This window comes from Gallus gallus, chromosome 14, assembly GCF_016699485.2.
Source record: "Gallus gallus isolate bGalGal1 chromosome 14, bGalGal1.mat.broiler.GRCg7b, whole genome shotgun sequence".
Taxonomy (NCBI): Eukaryota; Metazoa; Chordata; class Aves; order Galliformes; family Phasianidae; genus Gallus; species Gallus gallus.
The window spans coordinates 6,585,506-6,601,624 of record NC_052545.1 but is presented as its reverse complement, the minus strand read 5'-3'; the positions used below and the strand labels follow the sequence as shown (position 1 = coordinate 6,601,624).

The following is a 16,119-nucleotide window of genomic DNA, read 5'->3' as shown; positions in this document are numbered from 1 at the left end:
AGCAAAGGTTTAATAGCACTCCTTGCCTTTACTGAGTTTGCCAATGACAGCATAGAACAGCTTGCTTTTATGGCATTAATGGCTTGCTTTGTACAATGCAGGCTTTCCAAAAGGGTAGCAAAGAACAAAGCCCCACAATTGTTATTTTGAATCTTTCTTCTTTAGTCAATAGTAACTCACATTGCAACCATTTCCTACAATTCTTAAAGGAAAATGCTAGATACGTGTGGTGATGCAGAGAATAAATTGGCATTGGAGCTCTCCCAGCACGAAGTACAGATTGAAAAAGACATTTTAGAACCACTGAACACGCTAACAGAGGTAAGTCACGTCAGCCTGGCTGAAGAAATAAATCTGGATTTTTATGTATCAACTGAGCAAAAAAGGGCTTGTCTCACTGCTAATAAGATAGCTAGTCATGAGTTAGTGGTGGAAAGTAAATATGAAATCTAAAAAATGTAGCATGTTGCACTCTTCAGAAATAAATGTATGCCTTGAATTCTGGCTCTAGGTAGAGATTCCCAACATTCAGAAACAGAGGAAACAGCTTGCAAAGCTGGTTTTGGACTGGGATTCTGCTAGGGGAAGGTAAGAAGTAATTTTAAGTACTTAGTCTTATGCTGTTCATGCTGGCTTCTTGTTGACACCTGATCTGGTGTTGATATTTGCTTACCTGAAAACCCCTGAAATGATTGGCTTTTTCCACTCAAAAGCAGTTTTAGAAGTGAGCCCTCAATGCGGATTCTTGATTAATGCTAGATTTCACCAAATGACTGCAGCCTTTCTTCTGCAGGTATAACCAAGCCCACAAGACTTCAGGAACAAATTTTCAAATGCATCCTTCAAAAATAGATTCCCTTAAGGAAGAAATGGATGAAGCTGGAAATAAAGTAGAACAATGCAAGGTATAACAAGAGGCATCTTGATTGTTTACACATCTCTCATTAGCAACAATAGCAATCAGAGTGTGGCTGCTTCTGTAAGCCTTGCTTGTGGCACTGGCTGTCTTGCTTCTTGTAGTCACAAGTTACATGTCTGTTAATAAACCGTATGTTTTAAAGATGTAATTAGGGCTAGTTAAACACTGAAGTGCTTTCATTTAAGTGGAACTTTACTTTTTAGGATAAGTATTTTATGTTGTTTGCTAGTTTAGTCTGAAACAATTATAAGAAGAAATCGCCTTAGCCTTGACTTAAATGTTCAGGGTGTCTGTGTGCCTCCAGCCCCTGAGTAGCCAGGAGGTGTGAGCATAGCTCTGAGCAGTATGTATTGTTTCACTTCTCAGTTGTTGTTGAATGCTAGATTATAATGCAGTTGAACTGACACTCCAAAACCTCTTAGTAGTACTTATCTTTTCATTCCAGGATAGGCTTTAAATAATCTTGCCATGCAATCCAATTGCTTCCTTTAGTGGCTACCTTCTTTGTTATCTTAAGCAGGCATTTTGAATGAATTCTGCTTGAAAGAAAAATGAATGGTGTGGTCTTAAATTATTACCAACTATTCAGAAATGAAGTGTGCTCTTGCGTATACTTTCCCTAAAAAAATACAATATAGATTCTATATTGTGTTCACGCAATTATAAGATGTTGTTTAAAAAATGTCTGCTTTTAACCCAAAGGAAAAGTTAGGAGTTAGCAATAGTTCATTCCATGAAATCATTTCAAGCTTACCACTTAGCGAATATAGCGGAGTGGGTGAATTACTGGCTGTTCACGTGGCCTCAATCAATAGTTCAAACTTTGTGTACAAGTTGAAATACCTTTGTAAATTTCACTTGCTATTTTGCATCCTTTTCTTTTTTTAAAGGATCAACTGGCAGCAGATATGTATAACTTTGTGTCCAAAGAAGGAGAATATGCTAAGTTTTTTGTTATGGTGAGTATTTTTTTTCAGTATGAACTTGACTGCAGCACTTATGCATAGACACTCAGTTCTCAAAGATTACATTTTGTGTGCTAAACCTTCTAGTCTTATGTTATGTGCTCATCAGAAGCTAATGCTCTTTTTGTTTTTTTAAAATGTGGCTTCTGTTCTCAGTTATTAGAAGCACAAGCAGATTACCATAGAAAAGCATTAGCAGTCATAGAAAAGGTCCTACCCGAAATTCAAGCCCATCAAGGTAAAGTAACCTGTGCTCTGGCTGATGCTTCTCCTTGCCTGTGCCACCTATGCACAATATTCTTCTCCTTTATCTTGATTCTTTTGCATGCAGTCTTAATAAATAAGGTCATTTTGATCTACTTAACAATTTTGCATTCCCAAGCATAATTCCATCTTTGCTCTATTCTCTGGAGTTCTCCAGCCATATTTTAACACGCTAATAGAATACTAAGGATCTATCTCATATCCAAGAGGATAAAGGAAGGATTTTTCTATTTATTATGTGACCTTTTGCTAATTAATACCTAACTCTTCCAGACAATGAAAATTGGTGATTTAGGAACTTCAAGGTCTTTATTTCTTGAATAACTAGTAGGCAATCAGCAGAAAAATTCCCAAGACTTTAAAGAGCTCTTTTTCCCCCCTCCTATGCAACCTTTTTTCCCAATGTGCACATCAGTGTTGAGTTTGCTGTGTTGAATATCAGCAGCTAAGGGGTTACGTAAGACAGCTGCATCTCTTCCCCATGCTACTAAGCTTTTCGTTGTCAGCATAAAATAAGGAGAGTCGGTAATGGTTTGGTCTGAAGATGCACTGTGTGCTGTTGAAATTACTATCCTAAATTCTGACTGTACTGATTCTTAATCTACTGATTAGTAAAAGTAGGTTGAACAAAGTCCGAGTGACATTCAGAGCTGAATGAGACTCAGCTATCTTCAGTAGCAGGTCATATCCATATTGTAAAAAGATGAACCATTAAACTGAAATGTCAGGAAATATGAGCATCTTGCTGAAAGATGATAGAGAATAATCTGTTCTCTGTAGATCTGATGAAATGCAAAGTAACAAACAAGTGATACTTATGCAGTGTTACGGCTGCATTATGGCTGCGTGGAAAGCTCTGTTTACAAGATACGGATCCTACTGGTTTAATTTTTCTTTGTTGCTTAGCTGCTTTGTGCAAAGCTTTTCATATGGTGAGTGCTTCAGTACAGATGAGCCTTCCTTAGAAGGTGTCCCCAGAGGGATACGATCTGAGTGGTCCAGTGTCTAAGTGTAGGATGTGACTGCAGTTGTTTTGAACTGCAGTTAGATTACTGTGACTTTGAACAACTACTAAGATTTCTTTGCTGTAACTTGTAAAACTGATGAAAATAGCATGGGCCTCTCATGGTGTGTTACTGAATGAGGGGAAATAAAGCCATGTGAAGGGGATATAGTTAATATGTTGGTTCTTTTTTCTTTAAAAAGAAAAAAATTCTTTGCAGAAGTGCATCGTGTCTTTGGAGGACTCCTTCCACATCTTAACCTTTTTTTTCCATATGAAAGAAACAATGCATCTTTACTAACAATTAATAACGTTTTACATCTGCATTTTTCAATTAAAGCAGCAGAAATAATGGATGAAAAATAACTTACAGAAAACAAATTCATGTTCTCTTTGGAGAAATGTGTACCAATTCTGACTTAACATCTCCTGATTGTTCCCTAGCTTTTAAGTTGAAAGTCTGTGCAAGTGTTAGTGATATACTGCAAATGTGGTTGTTCTGATTGTAAGATTAACACCTATTTGAAGTTGTTGATTTTTAAATCAGCAATAAACTTAATGTTACATTAACAGCTGTTTCTATCCACCTTAAATAATACAGATAAAACTCAGATCAGCCCAGGTCCTGAAATCTGGACAAAATTTTTCTCAAAGATTCTTGTAAACCTAAGACATTTGGAGTCTTAGCAAATTAGAATCAATGCAATTTTCTTACATGTGACAGCCTAGTAAGACGTGCTTTCAGTTATATGAAAGATACGTATTTGGTTTGCAATCCAGAAAGATGCAGAAGTATTTTTTTATTGGGAATACTTGCAGGCTCATGTTCTCTTTACTCATCATATGAGGGACGTTACCTATCAAAGAGCTATACAACTCCTCCCATGTTCTGAAAATTTCTTAGCTGTACTAGAGGCTTTCTTCTTCTCTTGCCTGGGATGTAATTCAAGTGATCATTAGATATTTTGCTCAGTGTTTTGATACTCTTCAATTAGACAAATGGACTGAAAAACCAGCTTTTGGAACTCCATTAGAAGAGCATCTCAAGCGCAGTGGTCGTGAAATTGCAATCCCTATTGAAGCCTGTGTAATGATGCTTCTGGAGACGGGGATGAGGGAGGAGGTAGGTAGCCCTATATCATGCTCTATGAAGGAAAGGAGAAAAATGTAGTGAAACTCATGGACTGATGTCTGTGCTTTTAAATTTTGCTTAAGTAACTTTTCTCATTATGTTACAAGACTTACTATCTACGTTAAAGGCTTCAGTACTATTTGTAGTGTATTTGAGATGAGTAGAATGAAAAATGGGTAATGGACTAAGGGTGATGGGGGACCAAGGTGTTATCAGACAGCACTGACACATCAAGAGTCAGCTTGGTAAAGCAGTATAAAGTGAAGAAGACACTGAACTCTGAACTGCTTTGAGAGAGTCATAAAACTTTTACTTTTTATCATGCAGGGCTTATTCAGAATTGCTGCTGGAGCCTCCAAGTTAAAAAAGCTTAAAGCTGCCTTAGACTGTTCAACTTCACAACTTGATGAATTTTATTCTGATCCCCATGCTGTTGCAGGTACTATAAATGTTCTGATTCAAAACAGATACAAATGGGTGGAACACAAGTTAATTCTGTTCCTTTAACTGTTGACTTGCTACAGTGTTGACCTCCGTGCAGATAAACAGTGAATGGAAGTAAAATGAAAGTTCAATTAATTGCATAACTTAACATGGTTACGTGTAGGGCACGCGTGCTGAACATACTTGATATGCCTGCATGCCAGAGTAGCGATTAAAATTCAGGTGATTGTGGTAATTCCAATATCATATTTCTCCCTTGATCATGCTAGCCCTTCTCATGAGACTAGAGCCATATGTAGCTTTAATAAGGTTGTTTTGAAGGATGCTTCATTATTTGATAATATGCATTTCTGTCTAATTACAGTAATGACTGACAAGCCTCTTGTGTTCAGTGTTGAACAGATTATGGAAGTGTCAGACTTAAAATTGCAATTTTAAATAGACTGAAAGCATTGGCTAAGAAACTTGCCTGTTCCACACTGCAGGTGCCTTGAAGTCCTATTTGAGAGAATTGCCGGAGCCTTTAATGACCTACGCTCTGTATGAGGAGTGGACACAAGCTGCAAAGTAAGCCTGCTACAAATGGCTATGTAGAAAAATATTTTACTTTTTTTTTTTTTACCAATTTTGGATCTTCAGGTGAACTCAAAAGTCTAAGCTCACATTGTTCATTTCTGAACATGTAGGTATTTTCTCTAGCAAATTAGACTTTTGTGTTGTACCTTAATATTAATCGTGCAAATGTGGTGAAATGTCAAGCATTTTTGTCTTCAAACATAAGGGCTGCTTTCAGACTACTGCCTGAATAGTGTCGATGCTTAAGCAGTTTTGGCTGCTTTGAAGGTTGAGATAATTCAAACGTTTGTAGAGCAGGTTGTTGAATTACTGAGTACAACAATGTGCATTGATTAGGCATAAATGGAAAATTATACAGTCACTTCTTTTTGTTCTCTTCAGAAATAACATTTTTGTGATCTGTAAGAAAGATGTAATACATTTTCTTTTTTTCCCTTTCAGTATTCAGGACCAGGATAAGAAGCTACAAGAGTTGTGGAAGATTTGTAACAAATTACCTAAGCATTATCATGCTAATTTCAGGTATGTGTGCAGGTATATTGACTTGTAGTGCTCAACCATCAAGCTGCTATGCAGCTAGTTTCAATGTTAATTAGCTGAAACGCTAATCCTCCTGTTTGTTTTTTACTTGGCCAAATTCTATTAAATTTATAAAATGACATCCTGTTTCATCAAGTAGTTGATGTGCAGTGTTTTGGTAGTGGTAGAACTTTTCAGTTAAGTTAATTCACTACTGACTGTAGCAAAATAGTGATGCACAGAACTATTTCACTTAAAAGATTATACTTTTGGCAGTAATGGGAGTTCCTGAATTTTGGCCTAGTTGTTAATAAGAAAAACTTAGTTGGTAATGTTGTCTTAAATGAACAGGATTATTAATTGCTATAAAAGCTAATTATGTCCTCAGTGTTGTACTAGCTTCCATCACATTATATGGAAAAAAAAACTTCCTGGTGTCTAATTAGTCTTTTTTTTTTAGGTATTTAATCAAATTTTTAGCAAAGCTTGCACAGAACAGTGATGTCAACAAAATGACACCCAGCAATGTCGCAATAGTCTTGGGCCCCAACTTGTTATGGGCAAAAACCGAAGGGTAAGTGGTTTTAGGAAAGGTACAAAGCAGAACTTCCATGAAGTTGTAGAATTTCCCATCAGATTGTTTTATATCATGTAGACTATTCACATCAACAGAGTACTTGCCTAAAAAAAATATTCAGAGTTGCTTTATGTGGTACTTAGGGAAGTGCTGGTTTGTCATGCTTAGCATAACGTGCCATTTAAGGCCAGATGTCTTTTTTTCTTACTCTGGTAGAACTGTATATGTTATTCTATGTATCTCTTCCACAGATCCCTTGCTGAAATGGCAGCAGCAACTTCAGTCCATGTGGTAGCAATTATTGAGCCGATTATTCAGCATGCAGACTGGTTCTTCCCTGGAGGTAAATTCTTGCTGTAGTTAAAGGAATTCTGTATTTGTGATAACCCTTTGCAAGTAAACCTTCAGTAGCTTTTTCTCTGTGTATGTGACACCATTTTGTATATATATGTCTTCTGATGACTGTGTCTTTTTTCCAGATCAAGACTTCAATGTGTCTGGGGCATTTGTTGCAGTTCCTGCTGTTAATTCAAATCACTTGTCACACACTGGCAATGAATATGATTCTGGGACACTGGAACGGAAGAGGCCTGTTAGTATGGCTGTAATGGAAGGGGATTTATTAAAGAAGGAAAGGTATGTTCTGTTCTCAGATTAGGTTTTAAGTCTTCGCTCCTGAGAACTGGACTACTTAGGCTGAAGTTAGACACGTGTTTAGTGGTCTCAGGAGGAGAATTTTGTGAAGGTACTGTAGGTAACTATAGTGATTTATTTTCCCCCATGTTACCGCAGCCTGAGGAAGGTTCAAAGGTAATGTACTAGATATACTCTGTGCATGACTTTAAAAAAAAAAAAGGCAGATATTACTGCTTCCAATCACCATCTTCCTATTACAGATGTGGGGGGTCTGAAATCCAGTGAAACAGAAGTGTATGTAGTAACATCTGTCAGTATCTAACTTCTGGTATTCCATGGCTTCTTTTCAAAGCCCATAAGCCGAGGTGGTGTTACCTGGTGCCTTCATGATAAGACTTCTGATTTGAAGATGGTACAGTATACCATGGCAAATAGTAAAATGCTAAAAAAAAAAAAAAGCTGTTTTCCCATATAACATGTAGTGTAACACTCACTTATTATCACTCATACCATGAATATTGAAGTAATGTGCTGTCTTCTTTATAGCTATTTATGCAAATGTTAAATTGTTACCTAAATGTTAACTGTGGTTAGCCACACGTAATTTTATCAATGGTGACAGAAGGAGCAGAAGAAAATCAGTTCAGGATTCATTGTCTTTAACTCAACAGACATAAAATTCAGTTCTAGAATGTACTAAAACACATTCTCAAATCTGTTAGTTTCTTTATCCGTAGTTAAATAGGGGTACCTTTTTCTTTGAACAAAGTAAATCCTGGAAGCATATATCCAGGTCATTTTTAGTCTGTCTTGAAATCTGTACAACAACTTAAAGACTTTGTCCCGTGGATTCTGTTTCTATTACATACAGCATTTAGGGAGTAGATACTTTGGTGTGAAAGGAAATATATGTATTTACATGTAAAAACACTGAATGTTTTGACCTCATTGTCATCAGTGTCCGTCTTCAAATGTTATTGAGTAACTTGTTCCACTTATGTTTAGTTTACCCTCTGTGCAGATAAGCCAAGTAATGTTGCATGTCTTAACATTAATGGTGTTGTATGCAGACAATGGGAGCTTTCCTTGTTGCTGCTTTGCATGCTAAGCAACAGGGGTTGCATTTGTCTTTGTGGGTTGTAACAACCAGTTGTCTTGTTGCTTTAGTTACCTGGTGTTGGCTGGCGTGGTGTGTTTACTCTCTCTTCTTTCTGTAGCTTTGGTGTCAAGGTTATGGACTTCCAAGCAAACCCTCGGAGATGTGGCACTATAAATAGAAAGCACACATCCCCAGCTTTCCAGCCACCACTTCCACCCACAGAGGCTGGCGTGCTGGCTCATTCTGGAGTGGAGCAGCACTCACAAGCTGCTGTGGCTGAAACAAGCCCAGTGGGTGCTGGTTTTGCTCTCTCTGCTGGCACAGCAGAACAGTTACAAAGTCAAGGAAATGAGGATGTCAGGTAAGAGGTATGGCTTCTGCTGGCAGTGGCTTAGCAGGCTGCTTTGGCAGCAAACTGATGTCAGCTGTATCAGCTTCACAAGGCACCTCTTCTAATTAGTGGATGTGTTGTTGTATGCAGTCTTTTTGAGTGTGGGCAGAAGCACTGTAAAAAAAAAAAAGCTCTATTTCTACAATCTTTTAATTTGAATATCTGTTCTAGTATCGATCTTCCTAAAATAAGGAATTTCTTGAGGAAAAAAATTGTGAAAAATACTAAAAAAGATGACTATCACTGCCCATGTTAACCTTTCCAAGTTACACTCCAGAGGTGTCCATACAGCATGACTGTCAGTTTGCTGCTGAAAGATCAAAACCTGCCAGTGGCAATGCTAGAAACCCATTGGTCTTGTTTGTTGTTTCTTGTTCATGTTATCTGGATTTGTCTTTTTCTTCTGTGGCAAGTGTTAGTGGTGACCAGACTCCCCAGAAAACTAGAAGTCAATTTGTCATAGTTCTTTAGGAGAAGCTTGTGTACAAACTTCTTTGCTACTTAATTATGATGGAAACTGTGCGATCATGTCTTCAGGATTAGAATACACGGACTCCAAGAATAATTGTAGTAGCTGTGACTCTTACTTTCATGTATGTTGAAAGCATCAGTTTGCTTTTTCTGTTCTTGAGATCTGAGAGATGTAGCAAGTGCATGAAAATGCTTGTAGTGCTCCCCAAGCATCAATCTCTTGCGTAGCGTCTTGCATTAAAAAGCTATAATGGAGTTTTATGCAGCACTGATTCTTTTGCATATAGCTTTTGGTCCCAGGTGGTGCTTTTGCAAAAGTATCTCATTTAAATATCCCCTGTAGATCAGTAATTCTCTAGTGATGTCTCTTGTGGCAGATGAAGCTAAAGTGAAACCTTGAGTGTAGCATCTAAAAACTACATTTGAAGCCTGCTCAAACTCAGCATACAATACTTGAAATTTAATAACAGCATCTGGAGAAATTAGGGCTGTTGCACTAGTAAGTAATTGAAAGGTTTTGGCGTTTTGAGATTGAGAAAATGTTGCAGAGAGAAATGAATGAAGACTGTAAGTGCATAGGAAATATGAGGCGGCACTGGCCAGAACACCTTGGCTTGTTCATACTCAATTGTTGTTTCTCTCCAATATCAAGAAAGAACTGAATTGTCCTGATCTGAATTTCCAGGGTTTTACTGAGATTGTTCTCTCAGATGCTCATCTAAAGCTGGACTCCCTTGAATAGTGGAAGTGGGGCAAAAGTTGAATTCCAGGCGGGGCGGGAAGTTTCAGCCAGTAGGGAGAGAACCACTGTTCTCTGCACATCCACAGCTTTTGCAGTCTCTGAGGGCTTCCAGAGGCTCCGCAGACTTGAGCAGTGAGGGCTACATCTGCCTAGTCTGTGTGAGTTATGCAGCAATTTGGTTTTGTTTTCTTTTTTTTTTGGCAGAGCTTCAGAGTGTCACTGCTTACTCCTTACCAGTGAATTGGATGTGATGCTGTGACAGTATCTGGGGAAAGTTAACAGTTATAGGAGTAGTGACTATATTTGAATGAGGAAATGAGAGAAGTCATTTTATGTGAACTTTATTGGTGGGACACTTCTTTAAAGAACCTAAAGGGCACTCTAGTATGGAGGCTGCGCTCTGAGTACCAGTATTTAATTCAAACAGGTATTGTGATGCTGCAGAACTAATTGGATTCCTGATTTAATTTGGTAATGAATCTTTTGTACAGGTTTGTCTGAAGCCTACTTGTGAATGTTTTGAAGAGTTCTAGCAGTGCTCAGTTTGTCAGCAATAACAGCCAGTGCAGAAGGCTTTGAAGATGTTTGAGGGTCAGATCTAGAGCATGGTTCATAATGTAAACCTTAAAGGTACAGCTGATCTGCACAAGGCATTTTATAATCATCATCTAACTTGAGACTTTTGATTTTCAGTACCTCAAAACCTAAGGACAGCACATCTTCAGCTACTCCTCCACCCATGAGAAATGGTGGGCATGTGAGCACTGCCCCAAACCAGTCAGCAAGTAGCACTAATCAGCTTTCTGTTAATCAGCCACAGAATGCAGCAGGTCCCAGTCCCCATTCAATGAGGAGAGGTATGATTTTTTTGTTTGGCTTTTAAAGCACTGAGTTCCAATTGTTCTTAATGTACTGCAAAAATGCTTGCTAAAATTACTTTACCATCATGCCTTCCTTTATTCCAGACTGTGGTTCAGTTCCCTTGCCTTTCACTAGGGCTTAGCTGTACGTATCTTTGGATTCCTTCATGAATGCTGGTAGTAATGTTATTAACACTGTTTAATGAAGTCACTCAACTATCGATTAGTAAACAAATATATGCATTTCTGTAGTTTTCTATTGATACCACTTTTATTTTGTAATGTACTATTTTATTGCAGTAATGTACTTAAGTTTTCCATAGAGCTATTAATTCCTTCTTCTAAGAGTTTGGTTTCACAGCATATAGCCATGAAATCTCCCTTCTTCCATTTACAGCTGTTAAAAAGCCTGCACCAGCACCTCCCAAGCCAGCCAACCCTCCACCAGGGCAGCCAGGAAGCCAAAGCTCTGCCCCAGCTGCTCAGCCGCCTTCTATCTCTCCAAAGCCACTTGCCAGAAGCTCTTCTCCTCCAGCCCAACATGCAAACCAGGGAGCAGCCATGACCTCCAGTTCCCAGGTTTCTGCGCCTCGGCGATACTCCAGCAGCCTTTCCCCAATCCAAGCTCCCAGCCACCCACCACCACAGCCCCCAACTCAGGCTACTCCTCCACTGCAGCCCAAAGCAAACAATCAAGCATCTCCTTCTGCACCCAGCAGTGAACATGGACCAGAGCAGCCCTGTTACACTCCTCCGCAGACTCCAACGCCACCTGATACACCCCCTCTAGGCAAACACAGCACTACTTCCCCGCCATCACAGCCGCAGTCATCTACTCAAGACACCTCACAGTCTCACTCTCCGCCTCACAGTGGCACACTGCCAAGGCCACGGCCTGTGCCCAAGCCCAGAAACAGACCCAGTGTTCCCCCTCCTCCTCATCCTCCTTCTCAGCTGGCTGGAGATGGTATTATTGCAAATCCCACGCAAACAGCTTCCAAAATAGTAACAGGTGAGTGCATTCTTTCATACTCTGTGTCTCCTCAGGGAGTGGAAATGAAGAAAATGTCTGTAGCTATGTGTAATTTTAAAAGCACGAGCAACAGTTGAAATACTGAATTGCTCATTTACAGTTAGAATGCACACATACCTGTTCTTCACCTGGGGATCTTGGGTGTCTTCCATAGTGAAGGTCTCCTTTCCTGAGGCAGAAAGACTTGGGGGAAGTGTGCATTAGCTTGCTTTTCTTTTTCTGTGCTGGATGCAAGATGCTGAAGTAGCAACAGATTCCATAGGGCTTTCTCCAGCCTCAGCATCATGGCAGTCTCCTAGACATATGCTTCTGTTTGCTGAAAAGGCAAATAATTTGGAGAAGGGAGAAGATGCCATCAGGCATAGTATATTTCAGGATTTACAGGAGATAATTAATCAATGAAGTGATCACTGATATGTGTTCTAGTAGAACGGATGCTAACACTTCATGCTCACAAAGTAAAATGTTCAGCCTTCTGATGGGGTTTTAAATCAGAAATCTGTAAGCTGAAGAATCAAATACACTTAACTAGTTTCTAGATTGATCTTCATTTTTAAGTGAGGACTTTTTTAAGACATTCATGAATGAAAGATGAATTTTGTCTTCTCCCAGGAACTTTACAATGCTCATAATTATTAGCTTGATAGGGATAATATTAATTTAAATGTTGGAAAAAAGTTAATTGCTGAAGAAAGTAAAAGCTAGCAGATCTTGAAATGTGCTCCTGATGAGCCTCTTCTTGGTTTAGGAAGTTCTGAAGGAAAAGGTAGCAAATGTAAGACACTAATGCTTTTAAACCTACTCATGTTTAATAATAGTTAAAACTTTCTAATGACACTGCAGCTTCTGAACAATGAGACTAATGTTTTGGAATGCAAAGTGTAAATTCTGTTGCCTAACAGCTTTACCCCATGATGCCTTCACAGGTGGGGATGGTTACTGCGAATAAGGTTTGTACTTACTAGAAACATGCAATATAAGCTAAAATGCTCCCGCAAAGCAATATTTTATTTGTAGCTTTATTTTGTATATGCGCTTTGGAATACGTGCTCTCTGTCAACTCTGTACGTTATGTCATTCTGTTTGTAAGACGTAATAGGACCTGTGCTTAATTTCAATAGTCCCATGAATATTAATTCATACTTTAGAACAAATGGTAAAAATAACTGTAGTGAATAACACTTCCCACAATCACCAGGTGTGAAGCAGTGACCCATTTAAAATAGATTTCTTCTCATCAGTGCAGGCAAATGTTGCAGCTTGTATTTTTTTTTCTCCAGTTCAGTGTTTTGTGGTTGCATTTTAGTGTAGCTTGTACTTTAGGTTTTCAGCTATTTTTACTTGGATCTGATTTGGCAAAATACACGGTTGTGTGACTAAACCCCTTTGCAGATGCAGCAGCATCTGTACTCTGGCATATTTGCATTTGCATTCTGTCAGCCCCAGCCTCGCTAATAGTCTGTTCAACTGCAGCTGCCAAACAGCACATTAATAATATCACTGTTGATACATTGCAGCTCAGAAATATGTTACCTTGTTAAGGTAACAACTGCATGATAGGCTGGAAAAGTTGAGGTTGCATTCCAGAATTCTCAAGGTCAGAAGTATAGTTTTACATGCAAGAAACTAGCAGTTAGTGTGCAGTTAAGCAACTAAAAAATAGCTTTGTGTTTTATAACAAGATATCTCCTGATTGTACCCCTGCTCTTTTTATCAGCATCTCTAAAATACAAATTCATTTCAAAACTGAATTCAGCCTTAAGGCTGTAGGTTCTGTATCTTTACAGTACTTCTACAGAAGTTGAGAATGGGAACAATGCTGATGAGTCAAACTCCAAGTAAAGATAATTTTTCTGGTTCTGGGGAAATTGCTCTAATGCTAGCAGTTAAGCAGAATTTGTTTTACCCCAGTGTAACTGGAGAAATGCTTGCCTTCTAAGTAATAACCAGCTGGTATGCAGGGAGCTGCTTCATTAGTGGGGGAGTTTAAGTTACACAAAGCATCTGCAATGTGATAGTGGTTGTGTGAATTACCACGGCAGTGCTGACTTCCAGGGAAAGCACATTTTCAGTGGTTACTAGTTTTAGTACACAGCTGTCTTGTAGTTTGGATGCAATTGAAGAAACTACCAAACAAACAAAAAACACTATAATTAAGATCTGCTTATCAACCTGAAAATATTAGAAAAGAATTAATAGACATCAGTCCTCCCAAGTGCAAACCTTAGCAGATTGGCTGGGTAAACTCTGTATGATAAACAACAGTAGAAAAGCTACCACCCAGGAAAGTCTGTCAAGGAAAGCTAGTGATGAAGGGTTCTTTAGCAAAGCTGGTAAAGGAATCTAGAAAACCTACTGTGTTTTGAAAACAAACAAACAAAAAACTGGGGAACAGTTAAAGTGACAGCCAGGCTTGTCTAAAGCAGTACGCTCAGTGCAGGATCATCCAGCTTTTCCAGATCAGTCCTTTTTATTTTTCTGTAGATGATATTTGTTCTGAATTAACACCACTGCATATTACGTAAGCGTATCTGCTCTAACATTTACACACGCACATGTAGCATTTTTAAGCACTGGCTGGTACTATAAACTGGCTTACCTGATTCACAATGTGAAATAACTACTTACCATTTTAACCTTAAATAATGGAGCAAGGGAAACCAGGCATAATAGAAGCCAAAATTAAGTTGCCAGCAGACTTTATAATATCAGCATGAGAATTCTGAATTGTTTCCAGGATACTATTGAATTTCTTTGTCCATATTCTGGGCAGTAATGCCTCAAACTCTATTTGCAGTTCTATTCTATTAAAGTTATGAGCCATAGAAAAGAATATTCTAATCAAAAATTTTATTAAATAATCTAGATGTTTGACCTGCTTTCAGTATGAACTGTATTGGAAAGTTCAATGGTAAGGAAAAGGCATATGATTGGCCAACAGTGTCGCTAATTCGTAATCATGTGTGTGCTAATGCCCACTACTAACCTGTCACAAATAACACTGCTTGCTTGCATTATTGTTAGTGTGGCATGCAAAAAGCATGGCTGTTTATGCTTGCTTTTACATTAACATACTAAAAGTATTGAAGACTAGAATGTGTAAAATTCCTGTTTTGACTGGCCAGTTTCACGTTTTACTTCAACTTACTGAAAATCATAGTTAGAAATCTGTGTATTTTATACAGAGGTTCATTTTGTGTTCAGCTTAGCTGTACTATTAATCACAAATACTCCTTTCCTGTGTCATCTCACACTGTTACCTCTTTTTTGAGATGATCTCATCCCTCAATGTGCAATAGCATCAGGAAGAACTCTGTGGGCTTCTGAAGCTGAAGCACATCTTCTGAAATGTGTTCTGAATGAGAATTCGGCAGTAGTGACAGATACTGGAGAGAATGCAGGAATGCAGTGTCTCTGCTGCTTGGGTTCAGTGCCACCTTCTCTGTGGTTGGGCATACCATGGGGAATTGAGTAAGAGAATATGCAGGAATTCAGGAAATCACACGAGTACAGTCTTTTCTATGTAATGGTGCTTCTGATGACAGTAGTAAAATGCCTAAAACATTTAAACTTTAAACAATTCTAATTTTAAATCAACTGATTTTAAAAGTACTTAAATTTTCATGTTAGGCACATGGATGTGAGGCTAAGTGAAAAGGGGCTTGGTTTGAAAGTAACACAGAAGTTATTTTCTTTGTTGCTCTCTTGGATCTGCTGAACAGTGACTTAGCACTGGTTTTCAGAATGGGGAGAACATTTGACTGTGTTGTGCACAACAGGCCAGTTGGTGTCAGGCAACAATGTGATGGAGTTGCAGCTGTCATGTTAGCAGTGCCACTACAGAATTTCTTTATATGAGAAGAGAGTGCCTGCCTGTGGGCCTGGGGGGGAAGGAGCAGGAGACACTGCCTTGGGCTTCACTTCTATATCTGCTTTGGCCTCTTCCTTTTTGTTTAGCACAGAAGTTTTTAACTTGAACACTTGCAGTGTAAATTCTGTGCTAAATTGAAGACTTAATGATAGGATTCAAAGTATTTACAAGGTTCCTGTCTTTGCCACCTGAGTTTAAAAGCAAGGTACTTAGATGGATTTATTGATCTAAACAATTTTCTGTTTGGAATGTTGCAGTAAGTAATGCCATGGATTACTGTTTTACAAAGCTGATTTACAATGACAACATGCTCATTCACATCTTTTAAACCGCTCTGGATTTTTCTTTTGATTTTTCTACCTGCCAGTGCAGTCAGTCACGGGAAACGTTTTGTCCTTCCTGCACACCTTAGCTTGAACAAAATGCTCCTTACATCAGTAGGGGGCAAAGAACAGGATATTGTTGCACACAGGAGATGAGTGTTGTCTCAGGTCATTTCTTCCTCTTATGTCAGTGCCTCCTGTGACACTGTACATGTGCCTGTCGCTTCTAAAAGCCCCAGGCAGTGCTCTCTGGGCTGGTAAGGAGGTGCCCATTTATGCTCAGTGACCATCCTG

At 38.7% G+C, this 16,119-nt stretch overlaps 1 protein-coding gene across 5 annotated transcripts in view; it reads left to right on the top strand.

Moving 5' to 3' along the window:
• Nucleotides 1-16,119, top strand: part of ARHGAP17 (Rho GTPase activating protein 17) — a 39,452-nt gene that overhangs the window by 22,099 nt on the left and 1,234 nt on the right. The window contains exons 5-21 of one of the 5 annotated variants that reach the window (XM_015294471.4): nucleotides 210-321; nucleotides 512-588; nucleotides 794-905; nucleotides 1,810-1,878; nucleotides 2,041-2,122; nucleotides 4,147-4,274; nucleotides 4,611-4,722; nucleotides 5,213-5,294; nucleotides 5,745-5,825; nucleotides 6,283-6,396; nucleotides 6,651-6,742; nucleotides 6,879-7,035; nucleotides 8,253-8,495; nucleotides 10,432-10,595; nucleotides 10,996-11,610; nucleotides 12,558-12,581; nucleotides 14,498-14,542. In XM_015294471.4, coding sequence (XP_015149957.2) covers nucleotides 210-321; nucleotides 512-588; nucleotides 794-905; nucleotides 1,810-1,878; nucleotides 2,041-2,122; nucleotides 4,147-4,274; nucleotides 4,611-4,722; nucleotides 5,213-5,294; nucleotides 5,745-5,825; nucleotides 6,283-6,396; nucleotides 6,651-6,742; nucleotides 6,879-7,035; nucleotides 8,253-8,495; nucleotides 10,432-10,595; nucleotides 10,996-11,610; nucleotides 12,558-12,580 — 2,263 coding nt within the window. In that variant the 3' untranslated portion in view covers nucleotide 12,581; nucleotides 14,498-14,542. Of the gene's footprint in view, nucleotides 1-209; nucleotides 322-511; nucleotides 589-793; nucleotides 906-1,809; nucleotides 1,879-2,040; nucleotides 2,123-4,146; nucleotides 4,275-4,610; nucleotides 4,723-5,212; nucleotides 5,295-5,744; nucleotides 5,826-6,282; nucleotides 6,397-6,650; nucleotides 6,743-6,878; nucleotides 7,036-8,252; nucleotides 8,496-10,431; nucleotides 10,596-10,995; nucleotides 11,611-12,557; nucleotides 13,456-14,497; nucleotides 14,543-16,119 lie in introns of those variants that run through there. The other 4 variants (XM_004945258.4, XM_046900956.1, XM_414864.6 and 1 more) reach the window with 4 other exon arrangements.